Consider the following 15,712-nt stretch of genomic DNA (forward strand, 5'->3'; position numbering starts at 1 on the left):
AAGCTCCCCTGCTCTTTCTGCCATGTGAGGACACAGCAAGAAGACGGCTGTCTGAGGCAGAAAGTGGCTCTCACCAGACACTGAATCTGCCAGCACCTTCACCTTGTTCCCAGTCTCCAAAACTGTGAGATATAAATTTCTAATGTTTATAAGCCACTCACTCTATGGTATTCTGTTATAGGAGCCCAGACGGACTAAGACACTGGGTGATTGCCGGACATGGAAAGAAATAAGGATGTTTTTGGTAAGTGAGTTGCATTTCTACAACAGAGCAGGAGTAGAAGCCTAAACCAAACCTGACTTTCAGGAGTGAGATACTCACGGATGTACAACGCGTCTGAAGTCAGCGAAGGGACCCTGGATGCGATGCCTCAGGTCCTGTGCCCAGCGGAGACCCCCAGCCACACAGGGCATGTTCTTATGCACCAAGGAGAACCCTGGGGACACAGCACCACCAGAACAAGGTGAGGCTCTAGCCTCTCAGTCTGCTCTGCCCCAAGAACCCCTCCTGCCAGCTACTCCGCTTTTGGCCTCATCTACCTCCACCTGCTCAAGTTGCCCTGTGCTCACACTGAGATGGGGAGTTCCTGGGAGACCACCGTGTTCTGATAAGGAGTAACAGTGACCTTGGGGAGAACATCAAACAGCATCAGAGGACAGGGGTCCCAGCCCAGCTCTGCCACTCACTGGCTTTCTGACTTCACACCAGTGACTGTCAACCAGGCTACACATCAGCATTACCTGGGGGGCTCTTTAAAAAATACTGATGCCTGGATCCTGCCCTCCCCATCCTGACTTAATGGGGCTGGGTGGGGCTCAGTCATCTGTATTTTTTAAGAGCTCTCAAGGCGATCCTAATTATACAGCCAGGGTTGAGAAACACTGCCTTAAATAGAGAACTCAACCACTCTGGGCCTCATTTCTTCAGCTATAAAATGGGAATAATATCTTCCCTGCTTAACTTCCAAGGTTTCTTTGAGAATTCAATTCGATTATGAATGAGACAGGCCACATGGATTACGAAGCATGTTACCAAGTTAGCACAGCCTGGATTACTTACTTTACTCCACATAGTTTGCTTATAATTAGCTGTCAAGATTTAAAAATTAGGAGATTCCACTTTAAAAAAATCAGTTTCCAGCTTCCTTGGTAAAATGGCAAAAATCAGCCACCACTTGTAACCAGCAACTGGAGTCAAGTAGTGGTCACGCTTCCTTTAATTTGCTATGGACTCTACTACTTCCTGATGTCTTACACTCAGCCCAGATCTACAGGAGACAAAATTCTAAGATAACACCATAATCTTCTTGCATAATCTTCTCCTCTTTAAGTGTGGGTAGAAACTGTGACTATGATGAAATATCACTCTTGTGATAATGTTACATTACATGGCAAAAGGGTGATGATCCTGGGTGGGTCTGACTTATTCACCTGAGCCCTTTTGAAGTAGAGAATTTTCTCTGGTTGGTGGCAGAAGGAAAAGTAGGGGATTTGAAGCATGAGAAGAGCTCAATGTGCCATGATTGGCTTGACAATGGAGGCAGCTACAGGGCCTTCCCACATGGCAAGGAATGGGAGTGGCTTCCAGTCAGAGTGGCCCCCAACTGACAGCCAACAAGGAAATGAAAACCTCAGTCCTACAGTCATAAGGAACAGGATTCTACCAACAAAAATGAGCTCAGACATGGATTTTTTTCTCCCAGAGCCTCCAGATGAGAAGTCAGCCCAGCCAACCCTCGATTTCAGCCTTGTGATACTGTAAGTGGAGAACCGAGGCACACTCGGGGCTGCTGACCTACAAACTCTGAGCTAAAGGATAAGTGTTACGTAAGCCATGTAAGGCTGCGATAATTTGTTATACGGCAATAGAAAACTAATATGCCCTCTGAAGGATCTGAGTTTCCAAATTCTGTATCTGACTGGAAGATGTCATGAGGGTGGTCCCACATAAAGCTGAGGCCAACAGATTTTCTGGAAATGACTTCCTAAGTGGAAGCAATTCTTAATAATCTCAGTATGAAACCTGTTTACAGACATAGTGGTACTGCTACTGCACTACTTAAAAACCTTGGAAATTTTCCTATCACCTGAATAATGAATTCTGGGTTCCTTAATGTGGCACACAGAGCACTTCACAATCTGGCCCCATTGCTGACTAATCTCTCTCTATGTACACCTTGCTCGGCTACAGGCAGAACCAACTGGTACCTACATACTCAACTGTCTTTGCTTCTTCAGAGGTCTTTGCCTCTTCTCCCTGGCTGTCAATCTCCCCACTTTAAGGGCTTGACTCAAGGCCACCTTCTCTACAAACTCCCCCTGGAAAACCCCAGTCACAGTTCATCTTATTTTGTTACAGTTCTTTATAACTCAAGCCGGGGACTGCTTACATTCTGCTATGTAACTATTCCTACCTGGTGTGTTCCTTGAAAAACCACCTTTTAAAATTATTTAGTTCATCCCATACCCTGGCCTGTCTGGGCATATCATGCCCACGGATGTGTCCTGCATATAGAAAAGACTCAAGAAATATCTGTAAAGCTGAATTGAACTTGTGTTTGACTTTCAAACAGGTAAGACAGGGCATCTAAGAATTGCAATACAAAATGGAGACATTACATTGTGGCGTGGCACCGACCTTTGTCAGACTCCTGCTGTGGTTGCTATGGCATTGGAAGGGGTCAGAAACTTTTCTCGGGCATGTAAAAATCCACTGTGAAATTTAAGTATGGTGAAGATTAATCAGTGTGGCAGTACTGATCGAGAATCAACTCACACATTATGCTAACATCTCCATTGACCAGAGGCAGTCAAGACCTCACTGCTCTGAGTCGTCTTGCCCATCTCAGCCCCAGATACAGAGAAATGCACAGTTCAGGGAACTCTACAATCAGCCAAGATGGTCTGGAATATCAAGCAAGAAGATTGTTCTTGCTTTTCTTGGAGAATGCCATAGATCCATAGTGGAGATTTAAAGAGTGAGTTCCCCCTTCCCAGTAGTAGAACTCCCCCATCAAAATCCCCTGGCAGCCAGCCTACCGAGTTCGGCCTCCTCCTGTTCATGCTGACGATAGATTATCCTCACTGCATCCAGGTCTGTGGTGAACATTTGGATGAGCACCAGGTACTTGGCAGATGTATCCCGTGCTACCAGTGGTCTTTCCAGGAGGCTTCCTGCTATGTCCAGCAGCTGCAGAAGAGGTGGAGCAAGAAGAGGAACAGTTCAACATTTCTAAGGTGACATAAATCTTATTTCTTGGGTTTTTTCCCATATGTCCACCAATGTCAGAAGGTCAAAAAAGTGCTGGTGTGCAACTGGATCACTAATTATTAACAGGTAGATATTCATAGTCTGTCCCTCTCTCGTTTGCTTCTAAAGAAGGATTCCCATCTGCTGAATTACCTATCAGGCCCTCATGGGACGCAGAATCTGGATAAAGGGTAAAACAAAGAGAAAACTTTAAGATGCCAGAAAGCTTAAGCTGATCTGCATTTAAAAAGACCATAAAAAAGATCTAAAGAGAAGGAAGGTGAAGATAGAGAAGAAAAAAGGAAGCTAAGTGGGCTAGGTGTTAGCCAGAATTTGGAAGGCTAAAATTTGAGAGTGGGATCAAGAAAAAAAGTTTCAGAGAGAACGAATTCTTGAAGTAATTTCTGGCATCAGTTCAAATGCTTGGAGAGAGAAATCCTAATAGTCTTCCTACGTGAGTTATGGAATGGCAGGTATATATATATTTATATATATATATATGTTCAATGTCTAATGAAGCATGGCAATTTGGGTGACCCAATATTCTAGAATAGCAGGGATTCCAATCTACGTTTGGACATTTTCACTGACTGGAAACTTAACTACATCTCAAAGAAGTCCATTCCATCTTTAAATAGCCTTGACAGAAATCTCATTCCTCTACTGAGCCCAAATCTGCCTCCTTGCAATTTCCACTGATTAGTTCTAGTTCTAATCCTTAAGGCTTTGCAGATTAAGATTCTTCATAGTTTATACAAGATCTATCATACTCTACTAACTCTTCATGCCTCACGACTCAGAATTCTCAGTTATGCAGCCATTTATCTACTCCTCATGCTAAACATCTCCATATCATTATACCATCTAATCTGGGCAATACAAGTCAAGGGCACACATCTTATTCTAGTTACTTGTACTTGAACCCTATAACCAGTTACCTAGTAGATGGTTTCCTTCCACTTGAACCAACCTGAAAGTAGTGGTGAAACAGCCATGGTATGACAGAACCATGGCTTCAGGATGGTGACCACAGTAGATTTCTTCACTTTTAATGGTTACCCTACTGATAAGGCTCAAAGAATGCATTCCAGAACAAACTCTTTTGAAAAGCATTTTTAGGTCATCACATTTTCAGAAAAGCATTAGGAACCAACGTGAGAAGCCCAATTCTACACACTCCTTTGCACTAAGACACTCACAATACTTCTCTACTGGACTAATACGAACACTTAATATCTGCATGAACAAAACAGTTGCAAGAGTATCCCTGCCCTCCTCTGATGAGGGTGGCAGGAGAAGCAAGCACGGTCCCCGCTCTACTTGCACAAACCTTAAAGGCGTGCTCCAAATCAGGGGCATCATCAAAGGCTTGAATAAAGACAGTCCCCAGTCTGCGGTCAAGGTCTTCTACTCTCTGGTTAAATTCAGAGATGTCATTTTCAAATTCCTGAAGAGACAACACAAAGACATAGAAAAAGGTGATTTTTCTGACAGCCAGTCCCACTCTGCTCTTTACCACTAACCTTTGTACTTGAATCTGTTACACCAAAGATTTGTTTTCATTTTCCAGAATTCACCTTGGCATGACTTAGTTTTTATCCATGTAGACAGTTACCCTATTATTGCCAGCATTTTTTTCCTAGACACTCTAGGCAAAATGGTAGAGTGAGTCAGATTGTGAAGTTGGCACCCTTTTACTTCCCTCTCTGTGCCCGCTCTGCTGCCCTCTGAAGCCCCTTCTCTATCATCCACAGTGCCACTCATGCCACTCCGAAAAACACCTCAACAGCAACAGCCCCAATAAGGGGGCTACTGCATCATTACCATCTACTTTTCTTCCTCCTCCAAGTCAAAATCCTCTTTTTTTTTTTTTTAATAATTTTTTTTTTTATTGGGTAATTGGGGGGATGGGAACAGTGATGGGGAATTGGGGGAAGGGGAACAGACAAGTTGCTGTCGTTTTGTTCTTCAATTCTAGTTGTGGAGGACGCTGCTTCACTGGCCCAAGTTGGCACCATCATTGCGCTCTTCCCGGGCGAGGCAGATCAGTCGCCGGTTTCTGGACGGCCGCTCACTGCGGCTGCTGGCCGCTCACGCTGGCTGCTGGCTGCTGGCTACATACAGTAGCCCATGGCAACCCACTGCCACAGGGACTGCAGCCTACGCCATCGCCAGCGACTCACGGAAGCCCAGCTCCAGGTTGAGCTGTTGTTCAGCATCTTAGCTGTGGAGGGCAGTGTCACTGGCCCTCATATGTGGGATCCGAACCGGGGCCCTCTGGCATCCCAAGTGAGTTCTTAACCATCGCGCCACTCGGCCGGCCCCAAAATCCTCTTTTTTCAGTGCAACCAAATAAATCTAACCATTAGGAGGAAAGTAAGCTAATTAAACTAATGCTCACTATTTCTTATAAGTGCACCTTAATTGGTTAAGACAACAGCTAGCCATTGTTCCTGAGGCTGCCAAATTTAGCAAATAAAAATACAGGACACGCATTTAAATTTAAACTTCAAACAATGAGCTTTTTTTTTTTTAGTATATGTCCCAGTGATTACATTTTATCTGGAAATCAGAAGTGTGTTCTCCTTAGAATGTGTCAATTTTCAGAGAAACTTTAACTCAAATCTCTAATTTGTGGAATTGTTATTTGTCATTATTGCTTTACAATAGTAATACGTATTCTTATAAAAAGACAAAGAAAAGTAGAAAACCATAGCGTAGTTCTTCTTCCCAAACCCAACCACATTAACACTGCAGTATGTTGCCCTTTACATAGGGTTTTGTTTTATCATACAGTAGCAAATACATGGACTATATCCTGCTTTATAGTCCACTTTTTGTCCTACTTTTGACAAATGGAATTTTTAGAAAGTGGTGTCTCCCCGGATCTGCTAAGATTTTTCTAGCCATCTGAAGGTGCAAAGAGCAGATTTCTGCTCTAATTTATTTCTCCTTTCCCCTCATATACTCTTAAAATTCCTCCGCTAGTAATTAGCCATTCCCTGTGCAGGAAACTCCATTCCCCATTTGTCTGGCCCTTTTTCTTCTTTTTGTCTCCTGTGGACTTGCACTCAACAGGTATCAGCTTTCCTGGGCTATGAGTACAACTTCACTAGCTATTAGGGAAATGCAAATCAAAACCACAATGAGATACCTTGCACCTGTTAGAATGTCTATCACCAACAAGATAAGTAATAACAAGTGTTGGAGAGGTTGTGGAAATGTAAATTTCCACACTGTAGGTGGGAATGTAAATTGGTACAGCCACTATGGAAAACAGTATGAAGGTTTCTCAAAATATTAAGAATAGAATTACTATATGACCTAGCAATCCCTCTTCTGGATATCTACCCCAAAAATCTGAAAACATTTATCCATAAAGATATATGTACCCCTACGTTCACTATAGCATTATTCACAGTGGCCAAGACATGGAAATAACCAAACTGTCCTTCGGTAGATGACTGAATAAAGAAGATGTGGTACATATACACAATAGAATATTACTTGGCGATAAGAAAAGATGAAATACTGCCATTTGCAACAACATAGATGGATCTTGAGATTTTCATGCTGAACAAAATAAGTCAGAAAAAGTCAAGAACTATATTTCATTCATATGTGGGATATAAAACTGAAAGCAACAAACAAACAAGACAAACAAAAACTCATAGACACAGACAACAGTTTAGTGGTCACCAGGTAAGAGGGAAGGGGGTGGTAAAAGAGGTGAAAAGGGGTCAAATATATGGTGATAGAAGGAAAACTGATTCTGGGTGGTGAACACACAATGCAATATATAGATGATGTATTATAGAAATGTACACTTGAAACCTATATAATTTTACTAACCAATGTAACCCCAATAAATTTTATAAAGACTTAAAAAAAAAAAAAAAGATGTCGGCTCTTGTGTCCCAATCATGAAAAATGCATCTTTAATTTTTTCCTCATCCTGAGTACTCTCTTGGAAACCAGAATCAGATCAGAAACACTAGGCTACTGCTTCACTCATCCACCCTACCCCCAAGCCACTAATAAAACTCTGCCCAGGTGCACCTGGGCTTCACATAGCAGTCTCTGCTAGAAGCTTAAAGCTTTGGAAGACACACAGTGGTCATAGCCTCCACCATCACCCCATATCCATCTCAGCATCTGTGAAATCCTGGGTATCATCAGTCTTGGGCAGTTAGCAGTTGGAAAGGAACCGCCCTGATCTTCCTCCTGACACAGAGAATAATTAGGAGTGAGTCTCCCTTCATAAAACCACTGGGATCATAGAGCCAAAGGAAACATACAGGGAATGTGCAAGTAAATACCCAGACCCTACGGGCGAGAGGCATCTGAGAGAGACAAAACTTGCAAGTTAGCCCTCCTGAGCCCTACCGTGCTTTCGAGGTCCAGGCAGTCATAGGAGGACTCTGAAAAGACCTTGTACATCTCTTGAAATTCATCATACATTTGCTGGACCTGCTGACTCAGGGAATTCCCTCTGATGCCACTAAACTCAAGCTTTTCCAGTTTGTGGAAATCCAAGGCTGTCTTCAGAAGATCCTATAGGGACAATTCACAAAAAAGTAAAATAATGATTATGATGATAACAACAGCAGAGAACACTCAAATTAGTATGGGGAAAGCTGGAAATCATATGGGGTGGTGGTTGCTTAGGAAAATGTGAAGCTCGGTTTGTGATGTAACCTTATTATTAGATAGGGTTGGTATAAATAAATCTTGGTTAAACTCGATCATGAAGCAAAGTACAGATAAATAAAATTCACACAGACAAAAAAAGATCAAATTTGTACTTCAGCTTCTTTGTGTTCTTTACTAAATAATAAATAATAATAATAACAATATTGTTTACTTGATTGTTGGCTTTACTACTAATTTTTAAAAAAATCAATTTCAAATGGACCATGTTATCTGGTTCTAGAATGACAGCTATCTTCGGGGATATTGACAGGAAAGCAGGTCCTCTAAATAGTGCTGAGGACAAGTCCAGAGGATGACACCAACATTCTGAGCAACTACTACCAAGAAAATAAATCTGTTGGGTGCTCCTTCCAGACATGTGTGATATGTTATAGCATGTGACCAGCTGGGTGACAGTGGGGAATTACTTGACATCTCTGTGTTGAGTTCCTTCATTGTAGACGAATAATAGTAATGAGATAAATACGTTGATGCAAGCTTAGGATTTAGACCAGTGCCCCGCACACAGTAAATACAGAGTAAGTGGGTACTACTGTTGCTGTTGTTGATATGGAGTGTCCCAGCTGTGCTTAGAAGTGACAGACAACACAACCCAGAGCCTTGGCGAGGAGCCCCTCCTGTGTCCATGGAAGCCGCTTCATCTCCTATAGGACGGAAGCCTAGAACCCACCTACCATGACAGATGGTAGTATTCATCTCTCATGAATACTGGTCTGAAATCACCACATCTCCAAACCTAGAAGTTCTTCCCGTTACAACTTCCAATCTGTGTACACATCTCTTCAGTGAGGGAGATAAGTTAGTTACCTTTCTGTGGTTTTGGCAAACTTTGGGTGTAGATCCCTGGGAGGGGGTCTTCTACTCTGAGAAAGTTCAAAGGGCATGAAGAGGGAACACTAAGTCCCAATGTTGAAAACGGTCCTGGTTCCATTCCAGGAAATTCCCACTGCCAGTGGCCCCTGCTATGGTTGACCCATCAGGCTAGCAGAAGGCTGCCCGACTCCTTTCTCTTGCTGGGACACCAGGTCCAGCAGCAATGACAGAGGCACTGAGAAGTGGTGAGAAGTGGCTGACTTTCCCCACGTTGTGGGAGGGCTCCCACACAGCCTCGGGCAGCCATCTAACAACCCCTTTTTGCTCAGCTATGTTCGGGCATGGCTGTCAGCAAGCAGCTGAAGTAGGAGAGGAGAGAAGTGGGAAGAACCCACCAAAGTAAGACAGACAGACAGAACCTGAAGCAGGGGGTCTTGCCACCAATGGTGGGAAATGGGATAGTCTATGTTAAAACACATTCAACTTTATACACTGGGAAGAAAACAGAAATGAATTAGACTTAAACGAAATTGACTTAAATAGTAATTCAAATCATTCAACAAGTGCTTAGGTGTAATCAGTGTAATTGGAGAAATGTATTTGTGCTGTGGAATGTCACCTGGGTACCCCTTTTTCATAATTCTGTGGAAGTCAATTTCAATATTTAGGAAATACTCTCAAACCATTTTAAAAGACAGATGCATCTTGATATGTTTGATTACAACAGAAAACTAGATAATTTTGTTACACTATTGTATTTCTCAAGAATACTTTAAGCATGGTCTTGGGGGGGTGTCGCTGGCAGGTGTTTCATCTCCAATCTAACAGGTAAATCATAGGTATTAAGTATTTAATCATTCTATATTTGGAGAAACTCTGGTCACTGAAAACAATGGATATTTTCATTGCTTTATATAATAGACACGTGATGGGCAACACATTTATTTGGGGTTCAACTCAAGGTCTTAGACCTTTTCTTATTTCACTATTAAAAGTGCCCCAACCTCCACTCTACCATTCCCTGCACTCTCTTTCCCCTTACTCTGCTTAAGCTTTCTTCAGCGCTCTTATCATGCTCTGGAATTATAATATACTATTTGGCATTATGTTATTTGTTTATTTGCTGTCCACCTTTCTTAGTAGGTTGTAAATGCCCCAGAGGTACCACTGTATCTTCAGTCCCTGGAAGAGTCCCTGTTGCTGAGAAATATTTGTTTAATGAGTGAATGTATGATCTTTGACCTTTGACTTAGCTACAGCACCTCCAGGAGAAGGTGACAGGGTGGTAGAGAATATAGGAATCACGGACTCATGAGCAACTGAAAAACTAAGGAAAATTAGACAAGAGAAGAGAATTACAAAGTAAGGCCAAACTGTGCCTTTAAATGTTTGAAGGGCCTTGGTTATGTGCAAGGCAGGACCTTACACTTGGTCCTACTTTGAGGGCAGAACTAAGGCAAATGAGCAAATAGGACAAAGAAGCAGATTTGGCCTCAGCTTGTAGGTTGAACTTATAAAATGTCTTATATTTGACCATCTGGCCTACAAAAAGATGACAATTTCACATGGCTCCACTTAATTAACAAATCATCTAGTGCCTAGAAATGTCCAACTATAGAATGGGCTGCTAAGAGAGGTAATGAGCTTTCCATCTCTGGATGAATTTTTGTAGAAGTCTGACATCAGCGGTACTGTAGAGAAGGTTCCAGAAACTGGTGGGAAATTGTTTTGCAACTGTAGAAACAGATTTACCATAATGACCATGACAGTATTCTTGATTCTTAAACTACTTAAAAGTACCACTTTTCATTGTTTATTTAGAAGTCCCACAAAGCTGATAAAAGGCGATTTAAACCAATAAGAGGTTTAAGTGATATTTTTTACATATCCATTTTTATTTATCACAGTAGTAACCATGTGAAATTCATTATGCCACACACAGGCTGAAAATGTCAACTTCAGGGGGAGGATACACAGCACCATGGAGACAGCCCAGCATAAGGCCAAAAACCCTGGCTCACACAACACTGGCCTGTCATTTACTCGCTATGTGGCTTAAGGCAAGACACTTAACTTTTCTAAGTCTTACTTCCCTAACCTTGCTTCACCAACACCTGACTGGCCATGGAGTTACTGAGGTACATGGAACGTGCCTTGGAAGGACTTGAATACTCAGTAGGCATTGTAATTAATTATGATCACTCTGATGTCATTAGATCAGGTTGGTGGGTGAGGGATGTGTAATGGCTAATATACAGGTGCTCCTTTCCAGATACCATTAAGAGCATGGGGTTCCAGGCAGCTGACTGGGCTGATTAGGTCCTATTCCTGTGAAAAATCTGTGCAACTTTTCATGGAGTGGTGAGAGACGCTTCCACTGGTGCTATGGCCCCTGAGGTGGAGAATCAAACTTGGGGATAATAGCAAGCCCCACAAACACAAGCCCGTTCTCCAAGGAGAGGTCACACAGCCCATCTTAAAAGAAACGTCTTCAGAATTCATTAAGGGAGAGCACAAAGCAGACATTCACAGATGAAAATCTCAAAAGGTCACTGGGAAAAAGACTGTTTTCTTTACCTTACGACAGCAACTGACCTTATGTGGCTAATGGTCTCCTGTGTGACCGCATGCTCAGGCAGGGCTGAAAGGGAAGGCTGCCCAATTAGGCCCGAATGAAAAGAGGCGGCAGAGTGACTGGAGGTGGCAGAAAGAGCAGGAAAACGCGGTGCATATTAGGTCAGCTTATTACCTATCTCCCTGCTAATCACCTCGCATAAAGTCTCAGCAGGAAATCATTTTGCCTCCAAGTGAATCACAGCTTTACAGAAATTTTATAATGAAAGAAACGAGGGCTCTCTCCAAGCTGCTTACATACTGCATTGTTTGGAGGGAAGAGGCTGCAGGCAGAAACACAAACAGGGATCTGCAGCATCCACAAAGTTACGGCACAAACATGAACTGTGTGTGGAGTGTGTGTGTGTGTGCAAGGTGATGGGTATACGTGTGTGTGTGTGTGAGATATGGAGACGTGGGAGGGGGAGTGTGTACAGTATGTGTGGGGTGTGTGTACATGTGTGTGATGTATGTGTATGTAAGTGTGTGATCTGTATAATGTGTGTGTTGCATGTTTGTGTGGTGTGTGTGTGTGTGCATGTGTGTATATGTGTTGTGTAGTGTGTATGTGCAGAGTATGCATGTGTGGTGTGCAGTGTGTGTGTACGGTGTGTGGGGGCGGGGGTGGTGTATGAGCTGGAGCATCCAGCAGGAAGACAGGGTGAGGGAAGGAATCGAGACGCAGCTCAAAGACTCCTTTCCCCTCTGGTTTTTGACTGTTCATTCAAATTGCAAAGATTTTATATACTTTTGCGATTTCCTTATAAGTTGTAAAGTCAAATGTGCCCCTTTCATAGAATGTGAATTACAGTTTTACCCAAATGACTTATTTAGAAAAAAAGACATAGAAATCATGCGGTAAAAACAATGTGCAAAGACAGAAGAGAGTGTGTAAGGGCATAATAAAACCACAGAACCGGTTCGGGACCTCCAAGCTGGTGGCAGGGAAGGAAGCAGGCCTGCAGAACCCCCAGGAGAGAGCCAAGTTTGCTGGAAAAATGATACTTGGAACAATAGGCTCCTGGGTACAAATCCCAGCTAAACCTCCTTGAGCCGTGTGACAGTGGGCATGTGTATGATGTGCCATGCTTAACTGTGCCCATTTGTCACTGTAAGGGAGCTGACACCTAGCTCTTACGGTTTTAAGGCCTGGCATGAGATGGGCTCTTGAAACATGTTAGTTCCTTACTTTTCTACCCTTCTTCCTTTCCCTGCTCAAGCTCTCTGAGACATTAGCTGTATCGCGGTTCTGAGGAGGTGGCGGGTGGTGGTATCCTGTGAATGCAATAACGCCACATGCTGCAGACGTGCTGAAAACTGCTCAGCAATATGCTGCAGCCCTGCTCCTCAATAGGCACCCAGAGGGGAAGAGTCGATCTGCACAATAAAACTTTCTTGTGCAAAAAAAGAAAAGAAAAAAGCAACACAAAAAAGGGCCAGGCGGGGGGGGGGGGGGGGGGGGGGATTTGAAAGAACTATGGCGATTAAAAAACAGCCCTTCACAGCATAACCCTGGACATGAGCATGTAGAGGGTAAAAGCACTGATGTCATTTTATTAACTTGGCTTTGTGTATCTATTAATTGCAGCTGCACACATCTCGGCGGCCACACACTGTATTAGAACGGCAAGATGAATAAGGCTAGGTTCATGCTAATTCTTGCTGGAGAGAAGCAGATTAATCCCATTTCAAAAAGGCATCGATCACAGAGATACACAGAATGTTAACTAAAGGGCTACATGAAATCTGCTTGGAGAAGATCGATAGGCCCATGTCCCGCTGCACTGAGCTGGCTAGGAAGAGGTGGGGGAGCCAGAGGCCAAGGGCGTGAGGCTGAGCAAACGACTGGGAGATGAAAAATGAAAAAGGGGAGGAAATAATAGGACAGGGGTGAGGAGCAGCCATGGGAAAAAGGAAAATCATGGAAATTCAGGGTGAACAAAGAGCCAAGGGAAATTAAAAAGAAGCTTGGAAAACAGAAAAGGGGAAGGGAGACAAGTAGAAAGGAGAGGAAGAGGGAAAAGGGAAAGCAGGAGAGAAAAGAAACGGTGGTGTTTGGCCTGGGAGCTAGGAAGTAAGCCAGAGCAAAGGATGGAAAACTTAACACTGGAAGTAGCAGGAAGATGGAGAGCATAGTGACATTCAAGTCACCCTCTAATTAAACTGGAGCAACTGTTTTTCATGCATCTGTGCCCTTGATTCAGAAAGGAAAAGCAGCCTGAGAGCTGACTATTGTGAGGGTAATGACTCTGGGGAGACCAGTGGCCAGGGGTGTGTATATTTACTGAATGTACCCCGCAGATTAGGTGCCCTAATGTTAGAATAGCTGTCTATATGCAAAGTCACATCATTAGCATGCATGCATAAGGCCTGAGGCCCCAGCCCCAGTCATTTCTGAGCTGTGCTCTACAGGGCTGGAGAGCCTGCAAGGCGGTGATGCCGGTGATTCCACCCTGGTGAGCCAGGCCAGGGCAGTTGGAGCTGGAGGTCTGTCACCTCAGCTAACAAAAGTGGAGGGGTCGTTGAGGGAGATGAGAGAAATAGAGTGGAGGAGAAGGGGAGATGAGGCTGAGCATCAAGAGCTGTGATGGAAACAGCTGCAGAAAAAGGAGGCATTTAGAATAAGGCCGGATATCAATTATTTATACTCTCCATGATCCCGATGAAGGATTTAAGGTGCGCCTTTTCTAAGATCTAGCTTCTGGCTTTCTTGCGTACACATTTTCTGTCTCTGTGCCCTTCCTCATCTTCTCTCCCTGGTGAATTTCTAGTCCATTTTAGAGATGTATTTCCTCTTGTGCTTCCCACTTTCTCAGAGCTCCACTGGGTTAGGGAATCCCTCTTTCTTGCTCCCAATAACACACCAGTTTTGCTTGTATTATGGCATTTAATACACCTCACTGGTGTGTCCTGATTCTGCCTTTCCATCCCTGGGTCTCCTCCACTCATGTCTACCTTCTCCTGCACTGTGGCTACTGGTCCACGGGCTTCTTACAGGTAAAAGCACATTTCAGTCATCATTACGCCTAGCTCAGGGACTGGTGAATGGTGGTGCTGGATCAAAGCTTTTGAACTGAAATGAACAGATTCAATCTCATACTTGTATCTTCATAATCCCACTGTTTGCGTCATTCATTACAGCCTCTTCCCACCACAACCCTCTCGTCATCCCAAATCTCTGATCATAGCTAATCTCTGCTGATCATTTTAATTCCTTCTCGGTCTCCTTGGCTATTGTCCTAATCTTGAATCTGACCCTGAATTTCTTAAATAAGTTTTAGAATAAGTATATATTTGATTTTACTGTGCCCACTGCCTGCAACCAAAGTTCAATCTGCAAATATAGAGCTGAAAAGTGTTAAAAGACCTGTTAACCATATTAAATTCTGAGGATAAAAAGAACCAAAAGAAAAGCCTTCATGTCTTCTCACCCTGGTCCCTAAACTAATGTTTACATTAAGTCTTAAATAACTGGGGAAAAGATACAATTCTGAGCAAAAGTCACATTTCTTTTGCATGGGGATTCAGCTAGTCTTATAGTTTTCGGAGCCACCTTTAGTGTGAGAGAGTGGAGAAGCACAAGTTCAAAGCAGTGGCTTCATGGGAATGGCCCGCTGCGTTCAGGCCAGCTCGCTTGCACTTTGCACATCGGACTTTCTAGCCAAGAGTTTATTTGAAACAAAGTTTGAAGATTATGGGCAATTTAAAAACCAATTAGTTTGAATTAGTTGACTGATTCCTCGGGCTTTCTTCCTAAATTTTTCTATGATCACAATTTCCTAAACTTCTAATAGGTCCTCCATTGGGTGATGATCAATTTATATGACCAATACAAATACTTATTGAATCTTATTATGTGTTCTTCCAACCAAAGGAGAGTTGGCCACCATGTTGCAGTGGTCATTTTCCTATTTCGCTTTTGGATCCTTGGATTGCTTACTCCCTTCGGGAGCTGGGAGCCTGAGGTGAACGAGCACACTCACCTCCACCATGTGCAGTCGTCCCAGGAAGCCATCCAATCGCACAAAGACCAAAGAAGTCTGGAAATCCCACTCCCTGACTTCCTGGTTCTCTTTGAAGTAAGTGTGGAGATTCTCCCTTCTGTCCTGAAACACCTGCTTAAAGAAGTTCAAGGTGTCCACGACCACTTGCAGTTTTGTCCGACTTTCTTCTATCTCACTTCTCAGGAGGTCTTCTGGGCTGAGATAATCAGAGGCCTGGAATGCAAAGACATTAGTGTCACTAAGCCTCGTGGAAAGTACAGGACATCCCACAACTTAATCAAAACCAACTCTAAACTGCATAATTGCCAAGTGATATTTT

General features: G+C 43.2%; 1 protein-coding gene across 1 annotated transcript in view; it reads right to left on the reverse strand.

The window, feature by feature from the left end:
* The window catches only part of DNAH9 (dynein axonemal heavy chain 9), a 340,094-nt gene that overhangs the window by 303,566 nt on the left and 20,816 nt on the right, over positions 1-15,712 (reverse strand). The window contains exons 6-10 of the mRNA XM_019654458.1: positions 15,373-15,606; positions 7,637-7,804; positions 4,581-4,697; positions 3,040-3,190; positions 323-437 (exon numbers count right to left, since the gene is read on the reverse strand). Coding sequence (XP_019510003.1) covers positions 323-437; positions 3,040-3,190; positions 4,581-4,697; positions 7,637-7,804; positions 15,373-15,606 — 785 coding nt within the window. The remainder of the gene's footprint in view (positions 1-322; positions 438-3,039; positions 3,191-4,580; positions 4,698-7,636; positions 7,805-15,372; positions 15,607-15,712) is intronic.

The sequence above is a fragment of the Hipposideros armiger genome, unplaced genomic scaffold, assembly GCF_001890085.2.
Source record: "Hipposideros armiger isolate ML-2016 unplaced genomic scaffold, ASM189008v1 scaffold_222, whole genome shotgun sequence".
Taxonomy (NCBI): Eukaryota; Metazoa; Chordata; class Mammalia; order Chiroptera; family Hipposideridae; genus Hipposideros; species Hipposideros armiger.